This window comes from Oryctolagus cuniculus, chromosome X, assembly GCF_964237555.1.
Source record: "Oryctolagus cuniculus chromosome X, mOryCun1.1, whole genome shotgun sequence".
Classification (NCBI taxonomy): Eukaryota; Metazoa; Chordata; class Mammalia; order Lagomorpha; family Leporidae; genus Oryctolagus; species Oryctolagus cuniculus.
In genome coordinates, this window is record NC_091453.1 from 24345264 (window position 1) to 24368276 (window position 23013).

The window sequence follows — 23013 nt, forward strand, 5'->3', positions numbered from 1 at the left end:
GTGGCACAGCCCAATACCTTGGATCACCCCATACAATCTGTAATGCTTTCACCTTCCTCAAGAAAGGAGAGGGAAGCAAAGAAACTTCCACACTCAGTTCCTCCACAAAGATGTACTGTTTACGACTTTGCATTAATGGTTTCTTCAGTCAGGAGCCTATGCATTTTGCACCCTTCAATATTTTAAAATTATATGTGTTTTCTACATTTTGCCAATTGGTAACTCCAAATACTTCCATGTTTAATTCTCATTCATTTTAAGAGAACTGACCAAATAAAGTTTATTAAAAATATGCTCATTGCAAACAGTTTTGTCTCAGTTTTTAAAAAACTACAAATGTATTAAAAACTATTGCAGTGTCATGACATTGCAAATATTGTCTTATGAAGTAATATTGTATAGTAAAAACTGTGAAATATTGTAACTCAATTTTCACATATAAAAATATATTTTTTGTCACAACACTGAACAGTTAAGGCCACAACACTTAGAGTTTGAGACACGTGAATTTTGAAACTGCTTGTCAAAAATTTTAGCATAAATAAATATCAAAACTGGTCATAGTGTTTAAACCAAATGAAACAACTTATACCTTCAAAAAGTCTGTTATTAAGAACTTTTCTCAGAAGTTGTAACATTTTTCAAGTATAAATGACAATACACTCCATAACCACAAAAACCTTGTATTCAAAGAATGACGCAAGATTTTGACCTCTCCATATTTGGTGGTGAAGTATTCTGATTATGTGGCTCCACGTGGTCCTGGCTGGTGTTCCTTTTATAAGCTATTTGATCTCCCAATGGTTTTATCTCTGGAAGTGGCTTACCACCAACCTGCATATTTTTCTGACTTGTCACTGGCATTTTTTTAAAGAGGAAAATCTGGAAAAATACACAAAAAGAATTCATTTTAGTAAGAGAAACATTCACTGAACAGTATTTAAAGGGCATCATTTTCAAGAAGTAGTAACATTATTTTGTCACATATTTATGGGGCGCCAGATGTACAATGAATGGTACATTATTAGCATTCATAAGTCTTTGCAGTCATGATTCTACACTTAAACAAGATCTTTCAGGGTCTAACTTTCAATATCATCAACATTTTGGCAAAATATCATTTTCTTCAAAGAACAAAGTATTTCACTTTGTTGAATTGTAAGAGGAAAAAAAGATGAAAACTATGGTATTACTTATCATAAACTTTTAAATGTAAGCAGGATGAGTCATTCTGGGAACATGCCTGCAATTCCCAAATGATTGGCAGCTAGAGAATTTCTACTATAATATTCTGATGGGGTGGGAATGAGAAAAGGAGAAGAGGAGAGGGAGAAGGAGAGGGAAGAGAAGGATGAGGATAACAACAATGATGTATATCCTATTCCTACAGATCAGAATTTCTGGCAAAACATTAGTGCAATTAAAGGACAGCTGAGTGAGCCGTTGTAGGTATGCAGGTGAGTGGATGCATGGAGTTGCTGCTCAGGGGAGACCAGGGCTACAGATATGCAGAACACAGATAACAGCTGAAAAGAGGAAAGTAGCTCCAATAACCTAAGTATTCTATGCAGGTGGAAAAGGGAAAAAAAAAAAAGAATCTGAGGAAACACAAAGTACAAGTCAAGCACAGGAGGGGGAGCCAGCATCCAGGACCAAGGTTTGTATACAGGAGCAAAATCAGGAAAATGAGGCAGCACAGAAACCAAGGGAGAGAAATATATCAAGGCAGTGGCCACATGTAGGAGAGACCAAGTAAGATAATGACAAACATTTCATTTGATTTAAGTCTTTGGAGTATTTAGCCAGAAAGAAAATAGGATTTCTAAAGAGTTACAACACAAATAATAGTAAAAAACATCTTTTAATTCCACTTTCCCACCAACTTTTTAAAAATGTATTTATTTATTTAAGAGGCAGAGATACATAGATAGAGAGCTCTCATGTGCTGGTTAATTTCCCAAATGCCTGCAATGGTTAGGGCTGAGTTAAAGCCAAAGCCAGAAGCTGGGAACTCAATCCAGGTTTTCCAAGTGGATAACAAGGGCCATCAACCACTGCCTCCCAGAAACTGCATTAGCAGTAAGCTGGAGTTAGCAGCAGGATCCAAGAATCAAAACCAGGTACTCTATGTGGGATGTGGGCATCTTAACCAATGTCTTAACTACTTATGCTAAATACCCACAGTCCTTTGCATTTTTTGTTTTTAACAGGATGACAGAAATAAAACACATAAAACAAAAACCAGGTGAAGAGTCTGCTCTTTCAGAATCAACATGGTGCTAATAACCTACATTTAGCCTTAAAGATTGGAGGAACTAGAGTGAAAAGTTGTAACCCAAAAAATCGGAGTCTAGAAAAAAAGTCTATGAATTAAAATAGAAGAATTTTTCCTGGTATAATGGAGGATTACACACCTGAAAAATTCTGCCACTTAGAAAATTACAGGAGATACTGAATAAGTATCACAAATATAATTTTATAATGTACAATTTCACAAAATTTAATGGAAATTTTCATGGCTCAAAAAATGAAGAAGCAGGAAACCTCAGAGATGACTGAGTACTGAAATGACATTTGTTAACCTCATAATTTAGATCTTTGAATTTTAACAGATTTGATTTCTTAAAATGTATGGAATTGGAACTGAGACTCCTAAATAATAATACGAGGACCTCCTAAGGACTATGCCCTTAATAGAAGTCCACCTATAAACATTGCAAGATAAGAAAACAATGAGCTTCTCTTGGCCTGGCAATTGAGTAAAAGGATAAAAATGTTTTGCTAATGTGAGTCTGGGGTTCATATTTACATTACAACCCTTAAATGAAAAATTAATCTGTAAGTGGTCCTTCAGCCATTTCAGAGCTAGCACAAGTTAATATGAATTCTCCATGGACGGACTCACTCTAAGCCTTATTTCTACAAAAAAGTTCCAGCTGAACATGAATTCAGAATCCAAATTTCAAAACATATATGGAAAGAAGTCACCAATACTAAGTTGGCCAAAGCAACACAAAGATTTAGACTCCTGAGGATTTTTGAGATTGGAATTACTAAATACAGAAAGTAAAATAAGTATGCTCAAATTATTTTAATCACTACAATAAAACATGAGCATAAGATACTAATTTTTTAAAGACTGGATTGATTTGAAAAAGAACCAAGACACCTTACTTAAAAAAGTGAAAAATATTATCGCTGAAATTAAAACACAGGGGTCAGCACTGTGGCATAGTGAGTAAAGCTGCTGTCTATGATGCTGGCACTCCCATATGTGCTGGTTCATATCCCAACTGCTTCACTTCTAATCCAGCTCCCTGCTCATAGCCTGGGAAAAGCAGCAGAAGATGGTCCAAGAGTTTAGGCTCTTGCAACATATGTGGGAGACCAGATGAAGCCCCTGGCCTCTGCCTGGCCCAGCTCTGGCCACTGTACACATTTGGGGAGTGAACCAGCAGATGGAAGATCCCTTTTTCTCTGTCTCGCTTTCTTTCTCTTTGACTTTCAAATAAATAAATAAATAAATCTTTAAAGAAATTTCAAAGATAAATCCAGCTGTATAGGCAATATATAAGAAATCCAAGTAGAACACAAGTGTAAGTAAAGGGGGATAAAAGATCCATCAGGCAAATGCTAACCAAAGGAAACACCATCTCAAATCCTTCATGGTTGGGGGGTCATAAAACTCAAATTATGAGAAACACCATATGAAAAATATAACTTAATACTTTCGTATTGATATTAATATGGAAAATTCATTTACCTTCTTTTGTTTTTTTACATCTTTACTCTTTGACTCATTCATTTCCAGTACTTCTGGAGAACTGCTCTGTGCCTGATCATTCATGTTTCCTATAATTGGACACATGTAGAAATATTGGTTCTAACTCATAAGAAAAAGAAAGATTTTATGCTTTCAATGAAATTCTACCAACCCTGAATTGTGGGGTAATACAAAAATAACTCACTATTGTAGTGGACAACGTCTACATTGCATATTCCCCACAGTAGTGAGTTAACAAGAAATGCCCAGGATGACCTGACCAATATTGTAAATGTTTAGATGACCAGTAAACAAATATAGCTACAAAAGATTTCTTGAACATCTAAATTACTTTTTAAATTAACCTAGTTATGGGCCGGCGCCACAGCTCACTAGGCTAATCCTCCGTCTGTGGCGCTGGCATCCCGGGTTCTAGTCCCGGTTGGGGTGCCGGATTCTGTCCCGGTTGCTCCGCTTCCAGTCCAGCTCTCTGCTGTGGCCAGGGAGTGCAGTGGAGGATGGCCCAAGTGCTTGGGCCCTGCACCCACATGGGAGACCAGGAGGAAGCTCCTGGCTCCTGGCTTCGGATCAGTGCAGCACCGGCCATAGTGGCCATTTCGGGGGTGACCTAACAGCAAAAGGAAGACCTTTCTCTCTGTCTCTCTCTCACTGCTAACTCTGCCTGTCAAAAAAAAAAAAATAACCTAGTTATGATTAAACTCTTTGTACTCAAATGAGCATATTATTTTTTAATATTTCAAATTAATACATGTGATATAGTTGAGTAATTATCTTTATACTTAAAAAGCATACACATTCTTTTAATTTTATATTATCAACTACTTAAAACTTATATTTGATTTGTTTTAAACATTTTAAGTTATATGTGAAGATACTCTTAGGTGATAAGTATTTTAACATTTTGCTTAAAATATTCTAAATTTACTACTCTATCTTTAGAAATTAGATAAGAAAACTACTCCTTCCTCTGCTTAATTTTATATTAGATATCCAGTATTACAAACAGTTATTTTTTATGAGAACAGTTTTTACTGAGCACGTTTTGGTGTGATGGTATGGCGATATAACATAGGTGTCAGACAGAAAAAAAATACATTATTTGGGCCTAGAATCTATACAGCTCTGCGATAATCACAGTATCCTCCATTCCATGGCACCTGTTCTCTGACACAACGGCCGTGGTAGGATCAGAGACTGAGGTTTGGGCTCTAGGGGAAAATAACTGGATGCCCACTGTGGCTCTAAGCCAGCCCATTCTATCTTGGGCAAAGAAGTCCACAGTGCTCACCAGAGATATAAATTGTGATTTAGGGCAAAAGCCTGTTTAATAGAACTGGTTGAATAGGCAAAAGAAAAGGCAGTAAAAAGGCTGTCCTAAATCTCTTAACACATCAGCAGCTGTGAGTAATATGGATATTTGTATGTGAAGAACTGCAGTGTTTATAAATGAGAGCAAGTAAGCCTCTGTCATGCATTTCACAGCTTTTGAGGATTAGGTGACAGTAAAAATAAAATGGAACATATTCATGTAAGCTTATAATTAGCCAGTCATAGCATACATATGTGTATATGAAGTTACTTCAAAAACTTCATAGAAAATTAAGTTTATTTTGGTGCAAAAAAAATTGAAATCCAGGCACAGATTTTTCATAATAAGCATTTTCTATGAACTTCTGAAAGCCCCTCCTATCTGTAATGTACATATGTATGGATGTTATTTACATTTAGTCTCTTTAAAAACAAGGTCTTGAAGTCAAATGTGCTCATACCTTTTAGATTTTCATTGTAGTCACAAATGGCCCATTCCTCTACTTTGGTTTTTTCATCCTATAAACAATAAAGAGGCAATATGAAAAAAACCCATATTTGTGCTGTTAGAAAATCTAGCCTTCATTTTTAAGTAGTGTTCCAGAGTCTGTTTCTAGCTAATGACATAAACATGTGACAATTACTTCACTTTGTTAGACTCCTATAAAATGAGGGGCCTTAGATACAGAATGATTACCGATATCCTAGCTGAAAATTGTATGATTTTTGAAAAAATACGTGATTTGAATTCTTCTCACAGAAGATTCTGGAGCACTAATTGGCATGTGGTTTGTCTTTAACAATTCACAATCTCAGACCAGACTGGTGTATAATGATTCATATGTTAATTCATATGTTAAAGAATTCTAAGACCACCCTAGCCTGAGCTCTTAATACTGTCTATAAACAGAATCATGTTCCCCCTCTGAAAGTAAACAATACCTGCTAGGACTTTTTTTTTTGTCAGTGAGAGGAATCTTTGGAAAAGAAGGAAGAAAACAACCTCTACAGCATAGCAACATCTTTTAAATCAGAGGTGGGGAACATCCAGCCCATGGTCCATGTAAGGCCTACAAAATCATTTGGTCTGGCCCTACCAAGGCAACTGTATGTGGGACTTGAAATTCAATAAAAGTATAGCAGTCTAATTTTTAATTTGATGATTTTGAATGGCCCACAAATGATGCTGTAAATATCCAAATGGCCCTTGGCAGCAAAAAAGTTCCCCATCTCTGTTTTAAATTAAAAGTACACCCACACAGAACAACATGTTTCTCAAGTGCACATTCAAATAAAATGTATGTTTCAGTGCTTGTCTGTGTTAGAGAAAAGAAGAATGGAATGGGGCAAAAAGGAATAAATCCAAGTAAGACATAAGAACCTTGATGAGAATGTTTCAGCAACTAAAAAGCCTGACTAACAGCATTGTGCATGAGAGGTCCAAACAAAATGAGAATGAAAATAAATGGATACAATGTCATTCAGTTTGGATTTCAGAATTCTGTACCTCTGAAATTAATTCAGAGTATTGTTAACAAATGAGTTATTAAAAATCTGCCAACTGTTTCTTAGCAGGTCATTCTCAGGCAAAATAGACAAATGAAAGAAATTGTTTTTTGCAGTCCTATCTCCAATTTCAGGACAATTATGCTACTTCAGTGATACTACCTCCTATACCTCTTCTTTGTCTAGACTGCTGTGACCAACTTCCAGCTGTCCATATATATGTAAACAGATGTACACATACATATTCCAATTCTGCTACCAGTGCCAGTGTTCCTAACTTGGCCATTTTAGCATTTCAAGGACCATACATATGCTGAGCTTCTTGGTTCATTTTCCAACAGTGGCCTATACCAGCTGCTTTCCTCTCATGCTGGGAACAGAATGCTATAAAGTAATGTAGAAAGTAGCCTAGGGACAAAGTGTTCCTGATTCAGAAATTAGCCAAAGCCTTTCCTAGAGCACACAAATGAAATTATTCATATAAGTATTTCTGTCTCCAAAGGAAATTAGAATCTGCCCTCTGCAGGATCCAATGGCCCCACGTGCTTTGTTATAGACAGGATCTCAGGATTTAAACATTTATCATCATACCTTTTCAATGGCTTCAGTTGAGTCATCATAAGTTCTTTCTAACCCTTCAACTTCACCATGGTCAACTGCAGGAGTGCTTTCTTTATCTCCCATAGAATTCTCATTATCAGTGTTAATATTCTCATGCATGTTTTCTGGTTCCACTTCTTCAGTTTCTAATAATTTGTGATCCTGTGACAAAGTTAATCAACAAAGAAGCATAAGACTTCCTTTTAAAAAATTTAATATTTTTAAATTTAATATCACAAATAATTTATACTCTAAGAACACAGAATGTTAATTTACATACTAAAATTGAGGAAATAAAACACTGAACCCACGCTGAATATCAAGTTACTGTATTACCAAGCATTTTACGCATGCTGCTCTATTTCAATGACTAGAATTACCAAAATTATATTAGCACCTATGGCAAGTTTAAAATGGGGAAAAAAATTTGAATGTACTTTCTTAGCTGTCTCAAAATCATGCTTTTAAACTTGAGAGAAATTAAAAAGTTTTCTATATACCATGACATAATATATCTATGGTTCATTTTCTAAAACATAGGTATTTAAAATCACTTCAGATGCACAATTCACTGATATTCATGAGAAAGATTAAGTATTTACATTCCAGGAACAAGACAAAGGGACACACCTTAAATGGTTTGTTCTTGATTATTAACAGCAGAGGGAAAATCATACAGAGGCAGAACTTGGTCTACATAATCCAAATTATTAAACAATCTGTCTATAGATTTGATAAACTGACAGTACATCATATAATCCTTAAGTATAGGTAGAAGATAATATTTTTATTCTAAACTGAAGGTTTTTTATTTTTACAGTTTCATACTTTGTATAGAATATTTTTACTGACTTTCACTAAGAGATTAAGGTCTTCAAGGGACTTCCTGCTATGCTTTTCATTTACACACTTCACAAGAACTTTAACAGCCTCTAAGATAGGTGGATCAGTACCATTCACTCCCTTGAATAAGACTGGTACAAATGCACCTTGGCAATATTTACTTCAGACTATATACAAGCTTTATATCTGCATAAGCACTGTTACTAGTTTTCAGTGATCACTAGTTTCCTAGTGGCTATCTGGTTAAGGCTAAAGCCTGAAACTCAAAATCTTCAGTTGCTGATTTGAAAACAACGCTGATAATAACTCACAGTCTTCTGGCAAAAATGCAAAATGGGAAAGTTCAGGCTAGGGAGAGAATGCATTTATATTGCACACCTTAGTAAAAAATATAAATTGTATGCTCAGGCTAGTAGTACTAAGGGTAACAGCATTCTCACCAAAAAAGACAATCTGTAAGTGAAACAAGATTGAAAAAAGAGTTTCAAAAGTTATTTTGGGACAATTTGACTTAGGTTAATCCAAGGTCATGAGACAATGTATGTAAGGGAACTTGGGAAAGAAGCATGGCACCAGGGAGAACAGCTGCTATATCAAAGGATGGGTAGAGTTAATCAACAACTTCTAACGCTTTCCTTTTTTTTCTGCATGATTTTCCCCTCCAAGTGACTTATATTTTATATTTTGCCTAGCCAGATATGTACTATGAGTAGCTAAAATTATCAAAGGCTATTTTGAAATGAAATGAGAAGGCTATTAGGTTTAAGATTTATGACTCATAAATAATATATTCATAAATATACATAAATGAAAGACTAACTAGAAAGAACAGTGCTCCTGAGACAGAGAAGTTCCAACAGGACCCTCTGCCCCATAGAAAGATAGTCAGTGAGCAGTGTTTCCAGCATAGTCCTCACATGGAGAGTTTGGCTAATTTAGCACCTGGGTCAACTCTAATCAAGCTTGTTAACTATGGTACTAAAGTAATCATAGAATAACATTGTATTATAAAAGGAGTTTCATCTTATTTTAGAAGCAAAACACAAAACACTCATCTCTTGCAATGAATTATAATTTTACTCATTAACTAAGAAGATCTATGGCTATGAAGAAGTTGGAACTAAACCATTTTCTAATTTTGAGAAAACTATTAGAAAATGATAGCTTCTACTAGAAATCACATCATCAGTGCACTTACTAAGCACATTTAAAATTATTCTATACACATCTGGACAACTACTTTAAATCACAGAAAGCACTTACCTTCAAACTGAAACAACTTAGGAGAGATTGGCAGAATACTGTCATTTTATAAAAAGAAAGGGCAAAGTTTAAGTAGATTTAGCACTAGAACCATATAAGACATACAGAGGTAGCCTGGAATGGACAAGTGTGCATCTTGTGTTAGAACTACGGTAAAGAAGTGACTAGGTGTGGCCTCTCACAGAAAGATTCTGTTTCATTCGTCAAACATAGCACTGCAAGCTGCAGTCTGGCCTGGGGAAACACTTTTTAAATTTCTTAATGGGAAATATCAAGAAAGCAAATGTTCTCAGTTTCAGTTTGCTTTAGAATATAATTACACTGCATACTTGAAGGAAGCCAAAGATACTGTACTTTTCTTTAGTCTGAAGGCTGATCAGTTTGGGATGGGTGTGTTCAGTTTGTAAAAAATATATTGAGCTATACACTTATGAGATATGTATCTCTGTGCATATTGTTTTTAAGTAAAATAAAATCCTCAAAACATAAGGCATGATATCCCATGCTACAATTCTGGATTTATAACATGTCTCAATGTCATATATAGGGTAGAAAATATTTCCAAATAGGTTAATATAGTGTAAAATTTTATATTCAGGTTGTACAGGTAAAGAGGTACATATTTTAAAATATCAACTTGGGATTTTTTTTGGGGGGGGGGTGTTTTCAGGACAGGAAAAGCTAATATATAAGTTCCTGTTTTAACTACAATAGAAGTCACTGAGGCAGTAGCAGTGACTGGGAAGGACATTAAATAAAAATCTAAGCACTGTTTTCCAAATCTTGCTTTAATACTCAAAGCCTAAGAATGGCACATAATTAACACACTTCATAGTTTACTTGTAAAATGAACTATCACCTACAGTCACATGAAGGCAATCAGCTTCAAACACCGAGGGGGAATTCTAGACCCATTAACTCATGTATGGTGTATAATAAAGTTTCACTCCACCTCATATTTAAGAGTTATCATTATTACAATCTACTTTATTCCCGTGGGTCTATTACTATAAGCCAAGTTTTCAGTCATTATGTTGTAATTATACCAAAATCAGGTTCACAGGACTAAATTTATAAACATCTGTTGGTGATTTGGAGATTTGTAAGTGTAGCTTTGCATCTGATTTTTGTGACCAGAGAGGACAATTAGCATGATACAGGTTACCATTTGCTGAGCACCCATAACATAATTACCAAAAGATCCTTCCTTTATTAAAAGACTTAGGAGGATTATTATGACTTAGGAGGATTTTTAAAAAATCTTTTCCAGATGTCCATACATAGGACACATCCCAGTGGAAGGCTAGTCTACTGGGCTCCAGAGCCTATGCTCTTTCCTGATCTTACTCAAATAACTCAAAGATTATAATGGCTGCCCTCAAGCTGTTGATTTTTTTCTTTTCTCTTACACTTTGATGTTTAAAGTATTGCAGAGTCTTCTGGCTCACATGCTCCCAGCAGTTAACATCCTATTCTCACCTACTACAGTATATATGAACAGCAAATAAAAATTTAGGATTTTTTTCTGAGTACTAAAGTCTCTGGGATATGTCCCCTAGGAATATACGAGTAGCATTCAATGATATGTGTTTTTCAAAGTTTAGTTCTGATTCTATTTCTCTACAAATCAAACTTCCTGGAGCTCATTCTTTTTTCACAATGTGGTTTGACTGTGGCCCTCTATGCAGCCTCTATCACTCCTTCCTCCAGAAACCTCTTCCTTGGCTTGGGTGCCACCTCTCTTTTCCTAGTAAGTGTTCCCTCCCCCTTCTTTTCAGAGGTCCCTTTCTCAACCTCCCCCTTACCTACTGATTATATCTTCAGGTCTTTTCTCTTTTCACACTAGGAATTCTTGCTCACTCAAATTTAGTTTTAACTACATATATAAGCAGGTGATACTCAGCAATCCCCCTTGAGCTCCAGATCCATGTCTGTCTACTGAACATTTCCTGGAGATAATCTGAAATTAACAAGTTCAAAACCACCATCTTCACATGTTCCTACTCCCCTATTCCCAATCTTAGAGAACTGTGCTCTTTCCATTTATTTCTCTAAGCCAGAAATAAGAAAAGCCTAGCATTCTCTGTCCGTCTCAGCCACATCTCTTTTATTAAATCCTTCAATTATATCCCTAAATCACTCTTGCTAACACACGTCCCCATTTCTACATGCCCCCCCTGTCTCCCCACTGTCCTAGTCCAGGCCCTCTTCATTCCTTGCCAGGTCTACCATAACTTCCTTCAAACTTGTATCCCTGACTCCTTCCAGTCCACCCTCCATAATGCTGCCAGAATAATCTAACAAAAACCTAAGTGTGGTCAACTTACTTTTTTGGTTTGACTTGTTTCACAAACACATCAAGGTCCTTTGCTTTTCTATTTAGGAACAAAATACACTTGAGGCTGCAGTCACACCAAAACACTCATGACTCCATCATACTACAAATCCCCCTTCTCCTCAATTCCTTTGTTGGGTTACATTTTACTTAACCTGATTCCAATCAAGTTTCACCACTCACTCCTTGGAAGCCCTTTCCTAACCTTTATCTGTGCTGCTGAAGTTGCAGCCTAAAGCACTCCACCATATTACTAAATTTCTGCTCAACCTAGAAATAGCCCAAGAGTTACTTGAGATCAGGTGAAATACCTTACTCTCTGCACCCACAATACAAAATCATTTTCTTCTCATTAATTAGGGATTTAATGGAGAAAAACACAGATTCAGCTCCAGATCATACTTGTCTTTGGGCGGAATGGGTTTAAGAGCATACGGGTTTCAGGAAATGGAAGAGCATTGTTAAGAAATAGTGTTCTTTTGAGAATCTATACCCAAAGTCCATAACAGGTATAAGGACCACATGAAGTTGACTGTAAACTGCCCTTACTTTTCGAAATCTATCTCACTTGGGGAAGTTTCTGTTCTGGTATTTTTTGATGGATAATACAGACCAAATGCTAAGTGCAAGGTACTGGCATATAATATCACAATGAATTTTCACAATGGAAAGAATGAAGGTAGGAATCACAGCACCTTCCTCCATGTCTGCATTTGATTTCTGACACACACAAGGGGGCTTTAAAAGTTCACGGAGATTTTTTTATTATCTTTTAATTCTATTTACACGAACTTTCTGAAGCTTCCTTGTACATTTACGGCAAGTTCATTTTTATAGTGAAAAAACAGAAGACATTTCAATTGCACTCACCTCGCGAGCTGCTGTTCAGCAACAGCAGATGCTCCTGTGGTTCTCCTTTGTAGCTTACCTTAAAGTCTTTCTGCCAGAATCCTTATCAGAAAACTGTAACTCAATTGATTCTACATATAAAACTCACCCTCCCTCAGTTAAGGACCAGTGACAAACTATAGTAAAAGCCTGAGCAATCCAACGAGCAGATGGGGACAATAAGGAACCACTTATTTTAATATATGTAATCAAGTGTTAATTTATGACACAGTGGTCCCATTCTTAAATTTCCTTTTCTTTCTCTCCTAAGAGTCATATGATTTATAAATATTTAAATCACTTTTGTTCAGGAAAATCTAGTAAGATCTGATTCTTTTACTCTCTTACCCCCACCTTCCCCACTAACCAGCAAAAAATTCCTTTTCATAAACTTATAGAGGGTGCTAGATGTACAAATATATATAATTACATAAATGTTCACTAGACAGTAGGCACAGAAAGTTGGTATGCTTAGTTTATGATAACTGCTTACTTTGATATAAATAAATGCTAGTTAGCTTGAAAATGGGGTGATTTGGGTGACTAAACTATAATACTGGCATTGAAGAAAAAGGATACCAGTTCTGACAAAACTCTAGTTGATAATGACTAACTGGTGTTCCTAGTCTCCAATTCTAGTTCTGTACTTTTCTAGATGAAGAAACTAAGGCCTAAAAAGGCTAAGAAACTGACTCAAGTTTAAGGAGCTCAAAAGTACAAAGCTGGAAGTAGAGTTCTGGTCTCAAAATGAGTAGGCCAGTGCTCTTTTGGCCAGAACACTATGCTTGTATGAACCGTTATTTCTAAAGAGCACAAAAAGGTTTTGGCTAGAGAAATGTGAAGAAATGGGTCAAAAATTCTGTTTAAAATGGAAATCTAGAGCACTTCAAATCCTGAAGAGGTCTATGGGTACATTTTAGGACATTGCTTCAGTATTGTCAGATGATTATTTCTACAGTGGAAGAGTTCAAGTTTATCTCCCTGAAGTTTTTTGATTTATGAATCCCACCTGTGTCACCTATCTTAATTTAATCATTTTGTCTACTTTTTAAATGACTATATTTGTTACATATATTTTATCATAGTATTAATACTATTCAACATTTAATGAGTATGCTAGACTTTGGTAAAGCACTGCAATGCCAAATCAGTATATCTGGTTGGTTAGGGGAAGCTATCAGATCCTTGAAGCTGAGATAAAATTTACAGTTTCTCCTAGGAAATTTTTCATTTTGTATGATCTTAGTCCTTTCCCTCATACTTTTATTCTTTCTCATTCACAGAGAATCCAATCAGCAAATAATTCAACTCTACAATGTTCACAAGAAGTTTACCATCAAAATCCTCCTCAGTAAAGTACTAGAAATCCCTTATGTCCAAAATATGGAAAGGACTGGGAAAGGAAATCAGTTGAAAAGGAAGTTATGACTAACCAACTAAACAAACCAGCAATATATTAAAAATTTTAAGGAAGACTGAAATTACTGTAGTGAGAATCAAAAATTCAGTATCTAATATTAGTTTTTCTTTTCACTAATAGTAAAATTTTTCTAATAATGAGAATCTCTAAAATTCAGTATCTAATATTAGACAGTTTTTCTTTTTACAATTACTGAATGTATACATTTTTTATTTTACTTGAAACTTGACATTGATGGACAAACCAAGAATTACAGAACAGTCAATAAAGCACACATTGATGGCACAAAGCAGATATTGGGAATGAAGGTTCTGACAATACAGTTAATGCTAGGAAATGACAAGAGTTTAGAAACATGGAATTACAGAAGACAAGAGATGTTAAAGTTGTCACAACATTTCAACAGTAAAGGACAGTATTTTATAGAAAATTTAATTTCAAAGTGTAATTTTCTTCATTAAATAGTTTATTATACAAATAACAAAAATGATGGAGTAAATCAGCATGTTAGAATGAAAATAATTCAAGAGTCAGAAGGGATTATAATTATCCTATCACCTCTTCCATTCCATTGTACAGATAAAGAATCTGAGGTCCACTGAATAGCTTTGCCTGGCCAATAAATAAAGTTTTAAAGCTTTCCAGATTATACTTTTGAGTTCATTTCTATTTCATTAGATATACTGGCATCTGACTAGACAATAACCAAAAGAGACCATATTATTAGGATTTAAGTTCTGAACAAAGTTACTAATTTGGACATTTTTACAAAATGGACACATAAAAGGTAAAAAGACAACACTACTTTAAAATATGAGTTCTTCATATTAGTTTTAGAATACCATCCATTTTTGTAAAATTATTCTTTGTGGTAGGTAACTGTAAACACAAGCTAAAAAATGCAAACATTTATAAAAATTATAGGCCTTAAGAATCTGTACCATTTAAAAATATATCTACAAATAAACTTATAATATACTTCTACTTCCTAAATATGTCTAACAAAATATATAATGTTAATTATCTGACATTATTTTTGATATTTTCTAGTTAGAGAGTTATAATCTTGAGAAAAACATCTTAAGGTATTAAGAGGAACCAAAATTTACTAGTGCCTCTTGTTGTTTTTCACCCCTCACACAACTGGTATCAGTTGTTTTTTCATCACAAGTAAAATAATCGTATAATCGTAACTGAAAATCAACTTAACAAAAAGTAGTGAGTGCCTATTATATACAAAGTGTTACAATGGTTTGGCTGGTAATAACCTAATCAAACTTAAAGTCTGTTACTTCAATTCCAAATACTGTGGTAATACATTATTCCAGAATTTTTTGGAACCTGGTGGTACATTTTCTGAAAGTTGTTTTGACTGCCCTAGCATTTTGAACCTCTGCTCTCTTCTGTTTACCTCCATGTTAGTAATCAAAGCTTTTTTATTTGTTCTATGTTTGCCATATTTCATAGACCTTATTTTTTTGCCCACTTTTTTTGATTTTTCTCCCTCACTTTGTCTTTTATGCCTTTGATCGTCTTCATCTGTCTCCTGGTATTTCCCTTCTTCTTCCTCACAGTCTACTTCTTCCTCTTCTCCATTGCTCCCATATTCTTCCCCTCCCTTCTCCTTCCTTTCCCTTTCCTTCCCTTCTCCTTCCTCCTCCTCCCCTTCTCCTTCCTCCTCCTCCTCCCCTTCTCCTTCCTCCTCCTCCCCTTCTCCTTCCTCCTCATCCCCTTCTCCTTCCTCCTCTTCCCCCTCCCCTTCTTCTCCTTCCTCCCCTTCCTCCTCCCCCCTCTCTACTACCTCTTCTCTTTCCTCTCCTTCACCTTCCTCCTCATCCTCTTCTCCTTCCTCCCCTTCCTCCTCCCCCCTCTCTGCTCCCTCTCCTCTTTCCTCTCCCTCACCTTCCTCCTCATCCTCTTCTCCTTCCTCCCCTTCCTCCTCCCCCCTCTCTCCTCCCTCTTCTCTTTCCTCTCCCTCACCTTCCTCCTCATCCTCTTCTCCTTCCTCCTCTTCCCCCCTCTGTCCTTCCTCTTCTCTTCCCTCTCCCTCACCTTCCTCCTCATCCTCTTCTTCCTCCCCTTCCTCCCCCTTCTCTCCTCCCTCTCCTCTTTCCTCTCCCTCACCTTCCTCCTCATCCTCTTCTCCTTCCTCCCCTTCCTCCTCCCCCCTCTCTCCTCCCTCTTCTCTTTCCTCTCCCTCACCTTCCTCTTCATCCTCTTCTCCTTCCTCCTCTTCCCCCCTCTGTCCTTCCTCTTCTCTTTCCTCTCCCTCACCTTCCTCCTCATCCTCTTCTTCCTCCCCCCTCTCTCCTCCCTCTCCTCTTTCCTCTCCCTCACCTTCCTCCTCATCCTCTTCTCCTTCCTCCCCTTCCTGCCCCCTCTCTCCTCCCTCTCCTCTTTCCTCTCCCTCACCTTCCTCCTCATCCCCTTCTCCTTCCTCCTCCCCCCTCTCTCCTCCCTCTTCTCTTTCCTCTCCCTCACCTTCCTCCTCATCCCCTTCTCCCACCTCCTCTCCCCTATCGCCTCCCTTTTCTCCTTCCTCCCCTTCTCCCTCTCCTTCCTCTTGCCTACCTTCTCCTTCCTCCTTTTTCCCTTCTTCCTCCCCCTCTTCCTCTTCTCCTTGCTCCTCCTCTTCCCCCTCTAATGGCTCCTCCCCTTCTTCTGCCATCTCTTGGTTTCCTTCCTTCTGGTGACCTAGTTCCCTCTCCCTTTTCTGCCGTTCTTCCTCATCTCTCTCCTCCCATTCCTCCTCCTCTCTTAGGTCCTTATTCAGGTTCTCCATTTCTCCTACTCCCTTGTCTTTCTTTGCCTCTTCCCTCCCCAACCCCCTTTGCCACTGTTGCACTCCTAAAGTACCCTCCTCACAGATTCCATCTGCTCCACTTTCAGAGCCATCCTCTATCTCTTCCCCTAAGCTTCCCTTGCCTTCACTCACCTCTGCTCTGTCTGTAAGATCATCTGACAGGATCTCTGCTTTATCCTCCTTTCTGGCTTCAAGCATCTCCACATTTTGCCCAGTTGCCTCTATCTCATGCTCTTCTAGGTCACTTTCTTCTGAATCATCTACTCCTTCCTGCTCTTCTGGGATCTCTGACAAATGGCCACACTTAAAATTAAATTTTGTCATGAATTTCGACATTTTGGGTTCGATGTCTTCCTCATTTTCTTGTTCAATATATTTTCTACTATACCACAGGTCTGGGGAAGTTTCCACTTCATCATCGTCTTTCTCTCCACTACTAGATTCTATAGACTCAGGCTGCTCGAATCCATCAGCTGTACCCTGCTGACTCTCACTTTCACTTTCCATGTAACTCTCTTGCTCTTCTATCGATTCTCTTTCATTGTCAAAGGTCACATCTTGCTTGCTACATTTCCCTGTCTTAACAAATCGCTTATTTTCTTCATTCTCCATATTCATATCTCTAGCTGATAAGTTATCAGAGAATGTACTAATATTTTTTCTATTCTCTTCACTTTTTCTTATATTCGCCAGCTCAGTTTCGGTCCCAGAGACTATTTCTTCTGCTTCTGAATCCTGCTGACTGTGTCCTTCAGCACTCTCCTTTTCTATTTCCTCAGCAGCATGCTCATCAACATCACTTTTATGTTCATGTCTAAGTATCTCTTTTTGCAAACCCTCTCCATTGGTGTCGGCCCGAGGCCCCATCTGGCCTGGATTATTACCTACTTCCTCATCTGAAAATGCTTCCATACTTTCAGCTGCTTGCATCATGAATATCCCTTTTGCCACAGGCTGCTTATACATCCTCCCTTCTTTTGTTTTTGCCATCTCTTCATATCCATTATTATCATCCTTTCCAGTCTGAGTTGCAGGTTGCATCACTTTCACAAATGTTTCTTGTTTCTGCAAATTTTTTGAAGTAATCGTCATACTACTATTAGTTGACAAAGGTAACTTATCTAGTATAAATTACTGCCAAGGCTTTACATTTTTACAAATTTCTCTAGGAGAATGAAGATATCCATTTTAACCAGATGTTTTGTTGAAGTTTCCTTTTAATTAGGGGTAATTTATACCATTCTTTAGGTCTGTGGCACATGTAATTTAATTTAGTAACATGCACCTATGTTTTGCTTTCAATTCTTACTGCTTATTTCAATTGTGTCACTAATCACAACCCCATCAATACTCTCTTTTCTCAATCTGAATCAGTCCTTACATATAAGACATTTCCAGACTGATTTCAGATGCTGTTAAAAAATTTACACTTCTTGGGGCCGGCGCTGTGGCATAGTGGGTAAAGCTGCCGCCTGCAGTGCCAGCATCCCATATGGGCACCAGTTTGAGTACCAGCTGCTCCACTTCCGATCTAGCATCCTTGCTGATGGTCTGGGAAAGCTAGAAGATGGCCTAAGTGTTTGGGCCCCTGAATCCGGGTGGGAGACCCAGAAGAAACTCCTGGTTCCTGGCTTCGGATCAGCACAGCTCTGGCCGTTGTGGTCATTTGGGAAGTGAACCAGTGGTTGGAAGACCTCTCTCTGTGTCTCTCCCTCTCTGTCTGTAACTCTGGTCTCAAGTAAATAAATAAATCTTTAAAAAAATTTACACTTCTGGCCGGCGCCGCAGCTCACTAGGCTAATCTTCCGCCTTGCGGCGCCGGCACACTGGGTTCTAGTCCCGGTCGGGGCGCTGGATTCTGTCCCGGTTGCCCCTCTTCCAGGCCAGCTCTCTGCTGTGGCCCGGGAGTGCAGTGGAGGATGGCCCAAGTGCTTGGGCCCTGCACCCCATGGGAGACCAGGAGAAGTACCTGGCTCCTGCCATTGGATCAGCGCGGTGAGCTGGCCGCAGCGCGCCGGCCGTGGCGGCCATTGGAGGGTGAACCAATGGCAAAGGAAGACCTTTCTCTCTGTCTCTCTCTCTCACTGTCCACTCTGCCTGTCAAAAAAAAAAAATTTACACTTCTCTTGAATGTAGTTCAGTATACTTTTTTCTACCTTCCCCATAGCTTTTGATTTCCAAATTTTGATTTTTTAAAAAATTTAAGAAGCTGACACACACACAGAGAGAATGAGAGAGAAAAAAAGAGAAAGAGATAGAGAAAAAGAAAGAGAAAGAGAGAGAGTGAGAGAGAGAGAGAGAGAAACACACAAGAGAGCAAGTACTTCCATCTGCTGTTCCACTTCCCATTGTTCACAATGGCCAGGGCTGGGCAGTCAGGCCTAGGCCAGGAGCTGGGAACTCAATCCAGATCTCCTACCTGGATGGCAGGAACCCAATTGCTTGAGTCATTACCACTGCCTCCCTGGGTCTGAACTAGCAGAAAGCTGACATCAGGAAATGGAGCTGGGTATTGAACCCAGGAATGCCAGTATGGGAACTAGGGGCTCCAATCACCATCTTGATTATCTAGGCTAAACTCTCAACTCTGATTTGCCTTTTCAGTCCATGAAACTCATAAAATCAAAGAAAATAAAAGTATGAAAAATTTAAAAATTGGAAAAAAATTAATAGCTTACTTCCTAAAAAAAGTGAAATGAAAACTGCATGCACAATCTTTTTATCTATATGTTAAGTAGCAATGAATATTTTTTCTTTTCTAAACAAAATCCTTTATATGGATTTTCAAATTTCTGACCCTCTTCCTTTCATCTATTATATCTTTGCCTTGTAATAGTTTGCACACATGAAAAAGTATTTAGACAAGAAAATACTTAGGATAAAATGTAAGATTTGTATAAAAACTATTCTAGAATCAAACATTGAGGTTCGAATACATTAAAAATATGAAGTTAATTTGTTGACATAAATTCGACAAGGTGATAAGTCTAAATATCTGACAAATGTGGGTCTCTGGATAGTGAAATCACACTAAACCAATTTTTTTAAATTGTGCCTTGGAAAAGGCTCATTATTTTTGCCAAAGCCAAAACAGGTGAAAACTTAAACTAATATACAAAAATAGTGTTAGTAAATATTTTTTATTCACTAAAGGTGGCCTGGTAGCAGCTAAACTTAAAAGGACTATATGAGAGGGCCAGTGCTGTGGCGCAGTAGGTTAATCCTCTACGCTGGCATCCCATATAGGTGCCAGTTCTAGTCCCGGCTGCTCCTCTTCCAATCCAGCTCTCTGCTATGGCCTGGGAAAGCAGTATAAGATGGCCCAAGTCCTTGGGCCTCTGCACCCATGTGGGAGACCCAAAAGAAGCTCCAGGCTCCTGGCTTCAGATTGGCACAGCTCCAGCCGTTGCGGCCATTTGGGGAGTGAACCAGCAGATGGAAGACCTTTCTCTCTGTCTCTCCCTCCTACTGTCTGTAACTCTACTTCTCAAATAAATAAAATAAATCTTTAAAAAAATAGAAATAAAAGGACTGTGTGAGAATAAAATAGGTATCAGCTTAAAAGGCAGGTTTATTCTTTAAGGAACACTAAAATTTGTTTCCTAAACTCCTCATCCTTTTATCCCAGTGGTCCTTAAAGCCAGGGAAAGCAAAGGATTGCAGTGTAGGCTTTTATCTCCCCAGAGCTGTGAAAAGTACACACTACTTCTCTTGCTATCACTTATTCACAAAAGGTCTCTCTTTCTCACCTATGAACAATTTCTGACTAATTTGCAAGTGTTTCATGTTGTTTTTATACTGTCAATTCCTTGACAAATTAAAACCCAATCGCAAAATTGGGAAAGCTGTTGTCAAATATTTTTGCTAAAAATCACAAAATTATAGAGCTAGAAAAGATATTAGTATCAGCCAGTAAAGTCCTTAATAACCTACTGAAAGTCACACTCAGCCAAAACCAGAAAGCCACTCTAACAAACATCAGCATCTTCCTATGCGTAAGAATTCTAATCATAATTTGTTGTTCCACAGAAGAAAACAAGGGCTACTTTAACTAGTGACCCTAAAGAGCAAATGTCTGCAATGGAATTCTATTATACTTAGTGCATTACAGAAAATACACACCAACTGAACAAGCCAAAATAGAGGTAATCTACATTGTATTCCTTTGTCTTTTAAGGTCTAAAGCAGCAATGGGGAACATCCGGCCCACAGCCATTTAATAAAGCCCGCAAAATCATTTGGTCTGGTCTTGCCAGGGAAACTGCAGGTGGGACTTGAAATTCAATAAATCTATAGCAGGCTAATTTTTAAACTGATGATTTTGTATGACCCATGAAAGATGTTACAAATAACCAAATGGCTGCTGAAAGAAAAAAAAGGCTCTCCAAACTTGATGGGAAGTGAATACTTACCTTTCTCGTGTTCTTTCCAGAAATGTTTCAAAGAAAAAATAATTTTAGAGTGTTTTTACCTACCATACTGAAAAAAAAATTCTTGTTATACCTTTCGTTTTTGAACTGGTGATAATTTCAATGACTTGTCTTTGGAATTCAGGCTCATCATATGTGTCTGAAATAAACATAAATGTATGCTCAAAAAGGAATAAAAACTGATGATGATATATTTATACATTCTAAATAAATAAGCATTTATATAAATAAAACAAGTATAAAATAGGCCAGTATTCTAATATAATCTATTCTCAACTGCCATACTAATGATCTGGGGATTGAAATGAAGTTTATTGTATGTGAATTATACCTCAATAAAGTGGGTTTATAAACAAGCAAAAAACAAAAATAAAAAGTAGTCTTTTTGGGGGCCGATGCTTGGCGCAGTGGGTTAAAGCCCTGCCCTCAGCACCAGCATCCCATATGGCCGCCAGTTCGTGTCCCAACTGCTCCACTTCCAATCCAGCTCCCTGCTCAATATGCCTGGGAAAGCAGCAGAGGATGACCCAGATCCTTGGGCTCCTGCACCTGTGTGGGAGACCTGGAGGAAGCTCCTGGCTCCTGGCTTTGGATCAGCGCAGCTCCAACCATTGCGGCCATCTGGGGAGTGAACCAGTGGATAGAAGACCTTTCTCTGTCTCTATCTCTCTCTGTAACTCTGTCTTTCAAATAAATAAAATAAATCTTTTTTAAAAAAGTAGTCTTTTATGTATTGGGTATAAAAAGGGTAGATACATGTATACTCATAATGAAATAAAATTCAAACCCGTATAGACAGACAGAAAGTTATTACCATATTTAAAATATCACTAGTTTCTCCAAGGCTTTCCAAATCTGCTGCAGATGAAATTTTTGTCATGCTCTCTCTGGTCATTTTATCTTGAAAATAATCTGAGTGATCAAAAGAAAAAAGAAAATTCATATTTTAACAGAAAAGTAAACGAGAACTGGACAGAAAACAAATTTTTCTGTAATAGGAAGTACATGTATAATTTTCACTAAAGGTCCTTTAACCTCATTTCTAGGAATGCAGTAGGATTCATTCAGTCATAACGTATTGAAATCTCTTTTTGAAAGTTTAAAAACTTTGATATCAATTGCTTCATTCATGAGGAAAGGCAAACATTATTCCTTTGAGATAAATACTACCCAGTTATCAAGCACTGAAGGCTAGTGCCAAGAAGAGGCCTGATGACCCACATTCTCTTAGTATTCACACCCTTGTGTATATACACCCTTGCATTTTATACCAGGTGGGTTTGTATATGTATGGCCAATACAATAAAGGAAACAAGTGTGATGTCACTGTAGTTTCTGTCTTCATTGCACATGTTTGTTCTTCCCCTTTCTCATTTCTTTTGGAGCACGTGCCCTAAGGGAAGCCATGTTTTGAGCATCTCTATAGAGAAGCTTATATGGAGAGGAAGTGAAGGCTTCTGCCAATGACCATATGAATGAGTTTAGCAGTGGATCCTCCAGCTCCAGTGAAGCCTTCAGATAATATGTAGTCCCATACGACAGTGTGACTGCCACTCTATGAAAGACTCTGAGCCAGAAACACACATCTATGCTGTTCCTGGATTCTTAACTCTCAAAGTGTGTGGAATAATAGATGTTTGTGTATTTTTTTAATCTGCTAATTTTTGGGGTCATGTAACAGCAGAAAACTAGCACCAGCACCTGGAACCTTTCACAGACAATTGCAAGATAAAACAGATAATTAAAAAACAAAAGCTTTATTTGACCCTACATTTTTCTCAATTCCTCACTATCCTCTGACTGATCACCTGTCCGTTTATTTAAGGAGAGCTC

The 23013-nt window shown here is 37.5% G+C and overlaps 1 protein-coding gene across 16 annotated transcripts in view; it reads right to left on the reverse strand.

Moving 5' to 3' along the window:
* Positions 1-254: 254 nt before the first annotated feature.
* The window catches only part of RPGR (retinitis pigmentosa GTPase regulator), a 66015-nt gene continuing 43256 nt past the window's right edge, over positions 255-23013 (reverse strand). For 4 of the 16 annotated variants that reach the window (XM_070066548.1, XM_070066546.1, XM_070066547.1 and 1 more), the window contains 6 exons: positions 21995-22092; positions 21254-21319; positions 7190-7360; positions 5554-5611; positions 3764-3852; positions 255-882 (listed from right to left, as the gene is read on the reverse strand). In XM_070066548.1, the coding sequence (XP_069922649.1) occupies positions 688-882; positions 3764-3852; positions 5554-5611; positions 7190-7360; positions 21254-21319; positions 21995-22092 (677 nt within the window). In that variant the 3' untranslated portion in view covers positions 255-687. Of the gene's footprint in view, positions 883-3763; positions 3853-5553; positions 5612-7189; positions 7361-15109; positions 17816-21253; positions 21320-21994; positions 22093-23013 lie in introns of those variants that run through there. The other 12 variants (XM_070066537.1, XM_070066536.1, XM_070066540.1 and 9 more) reach the window with 7 other exon arrangements.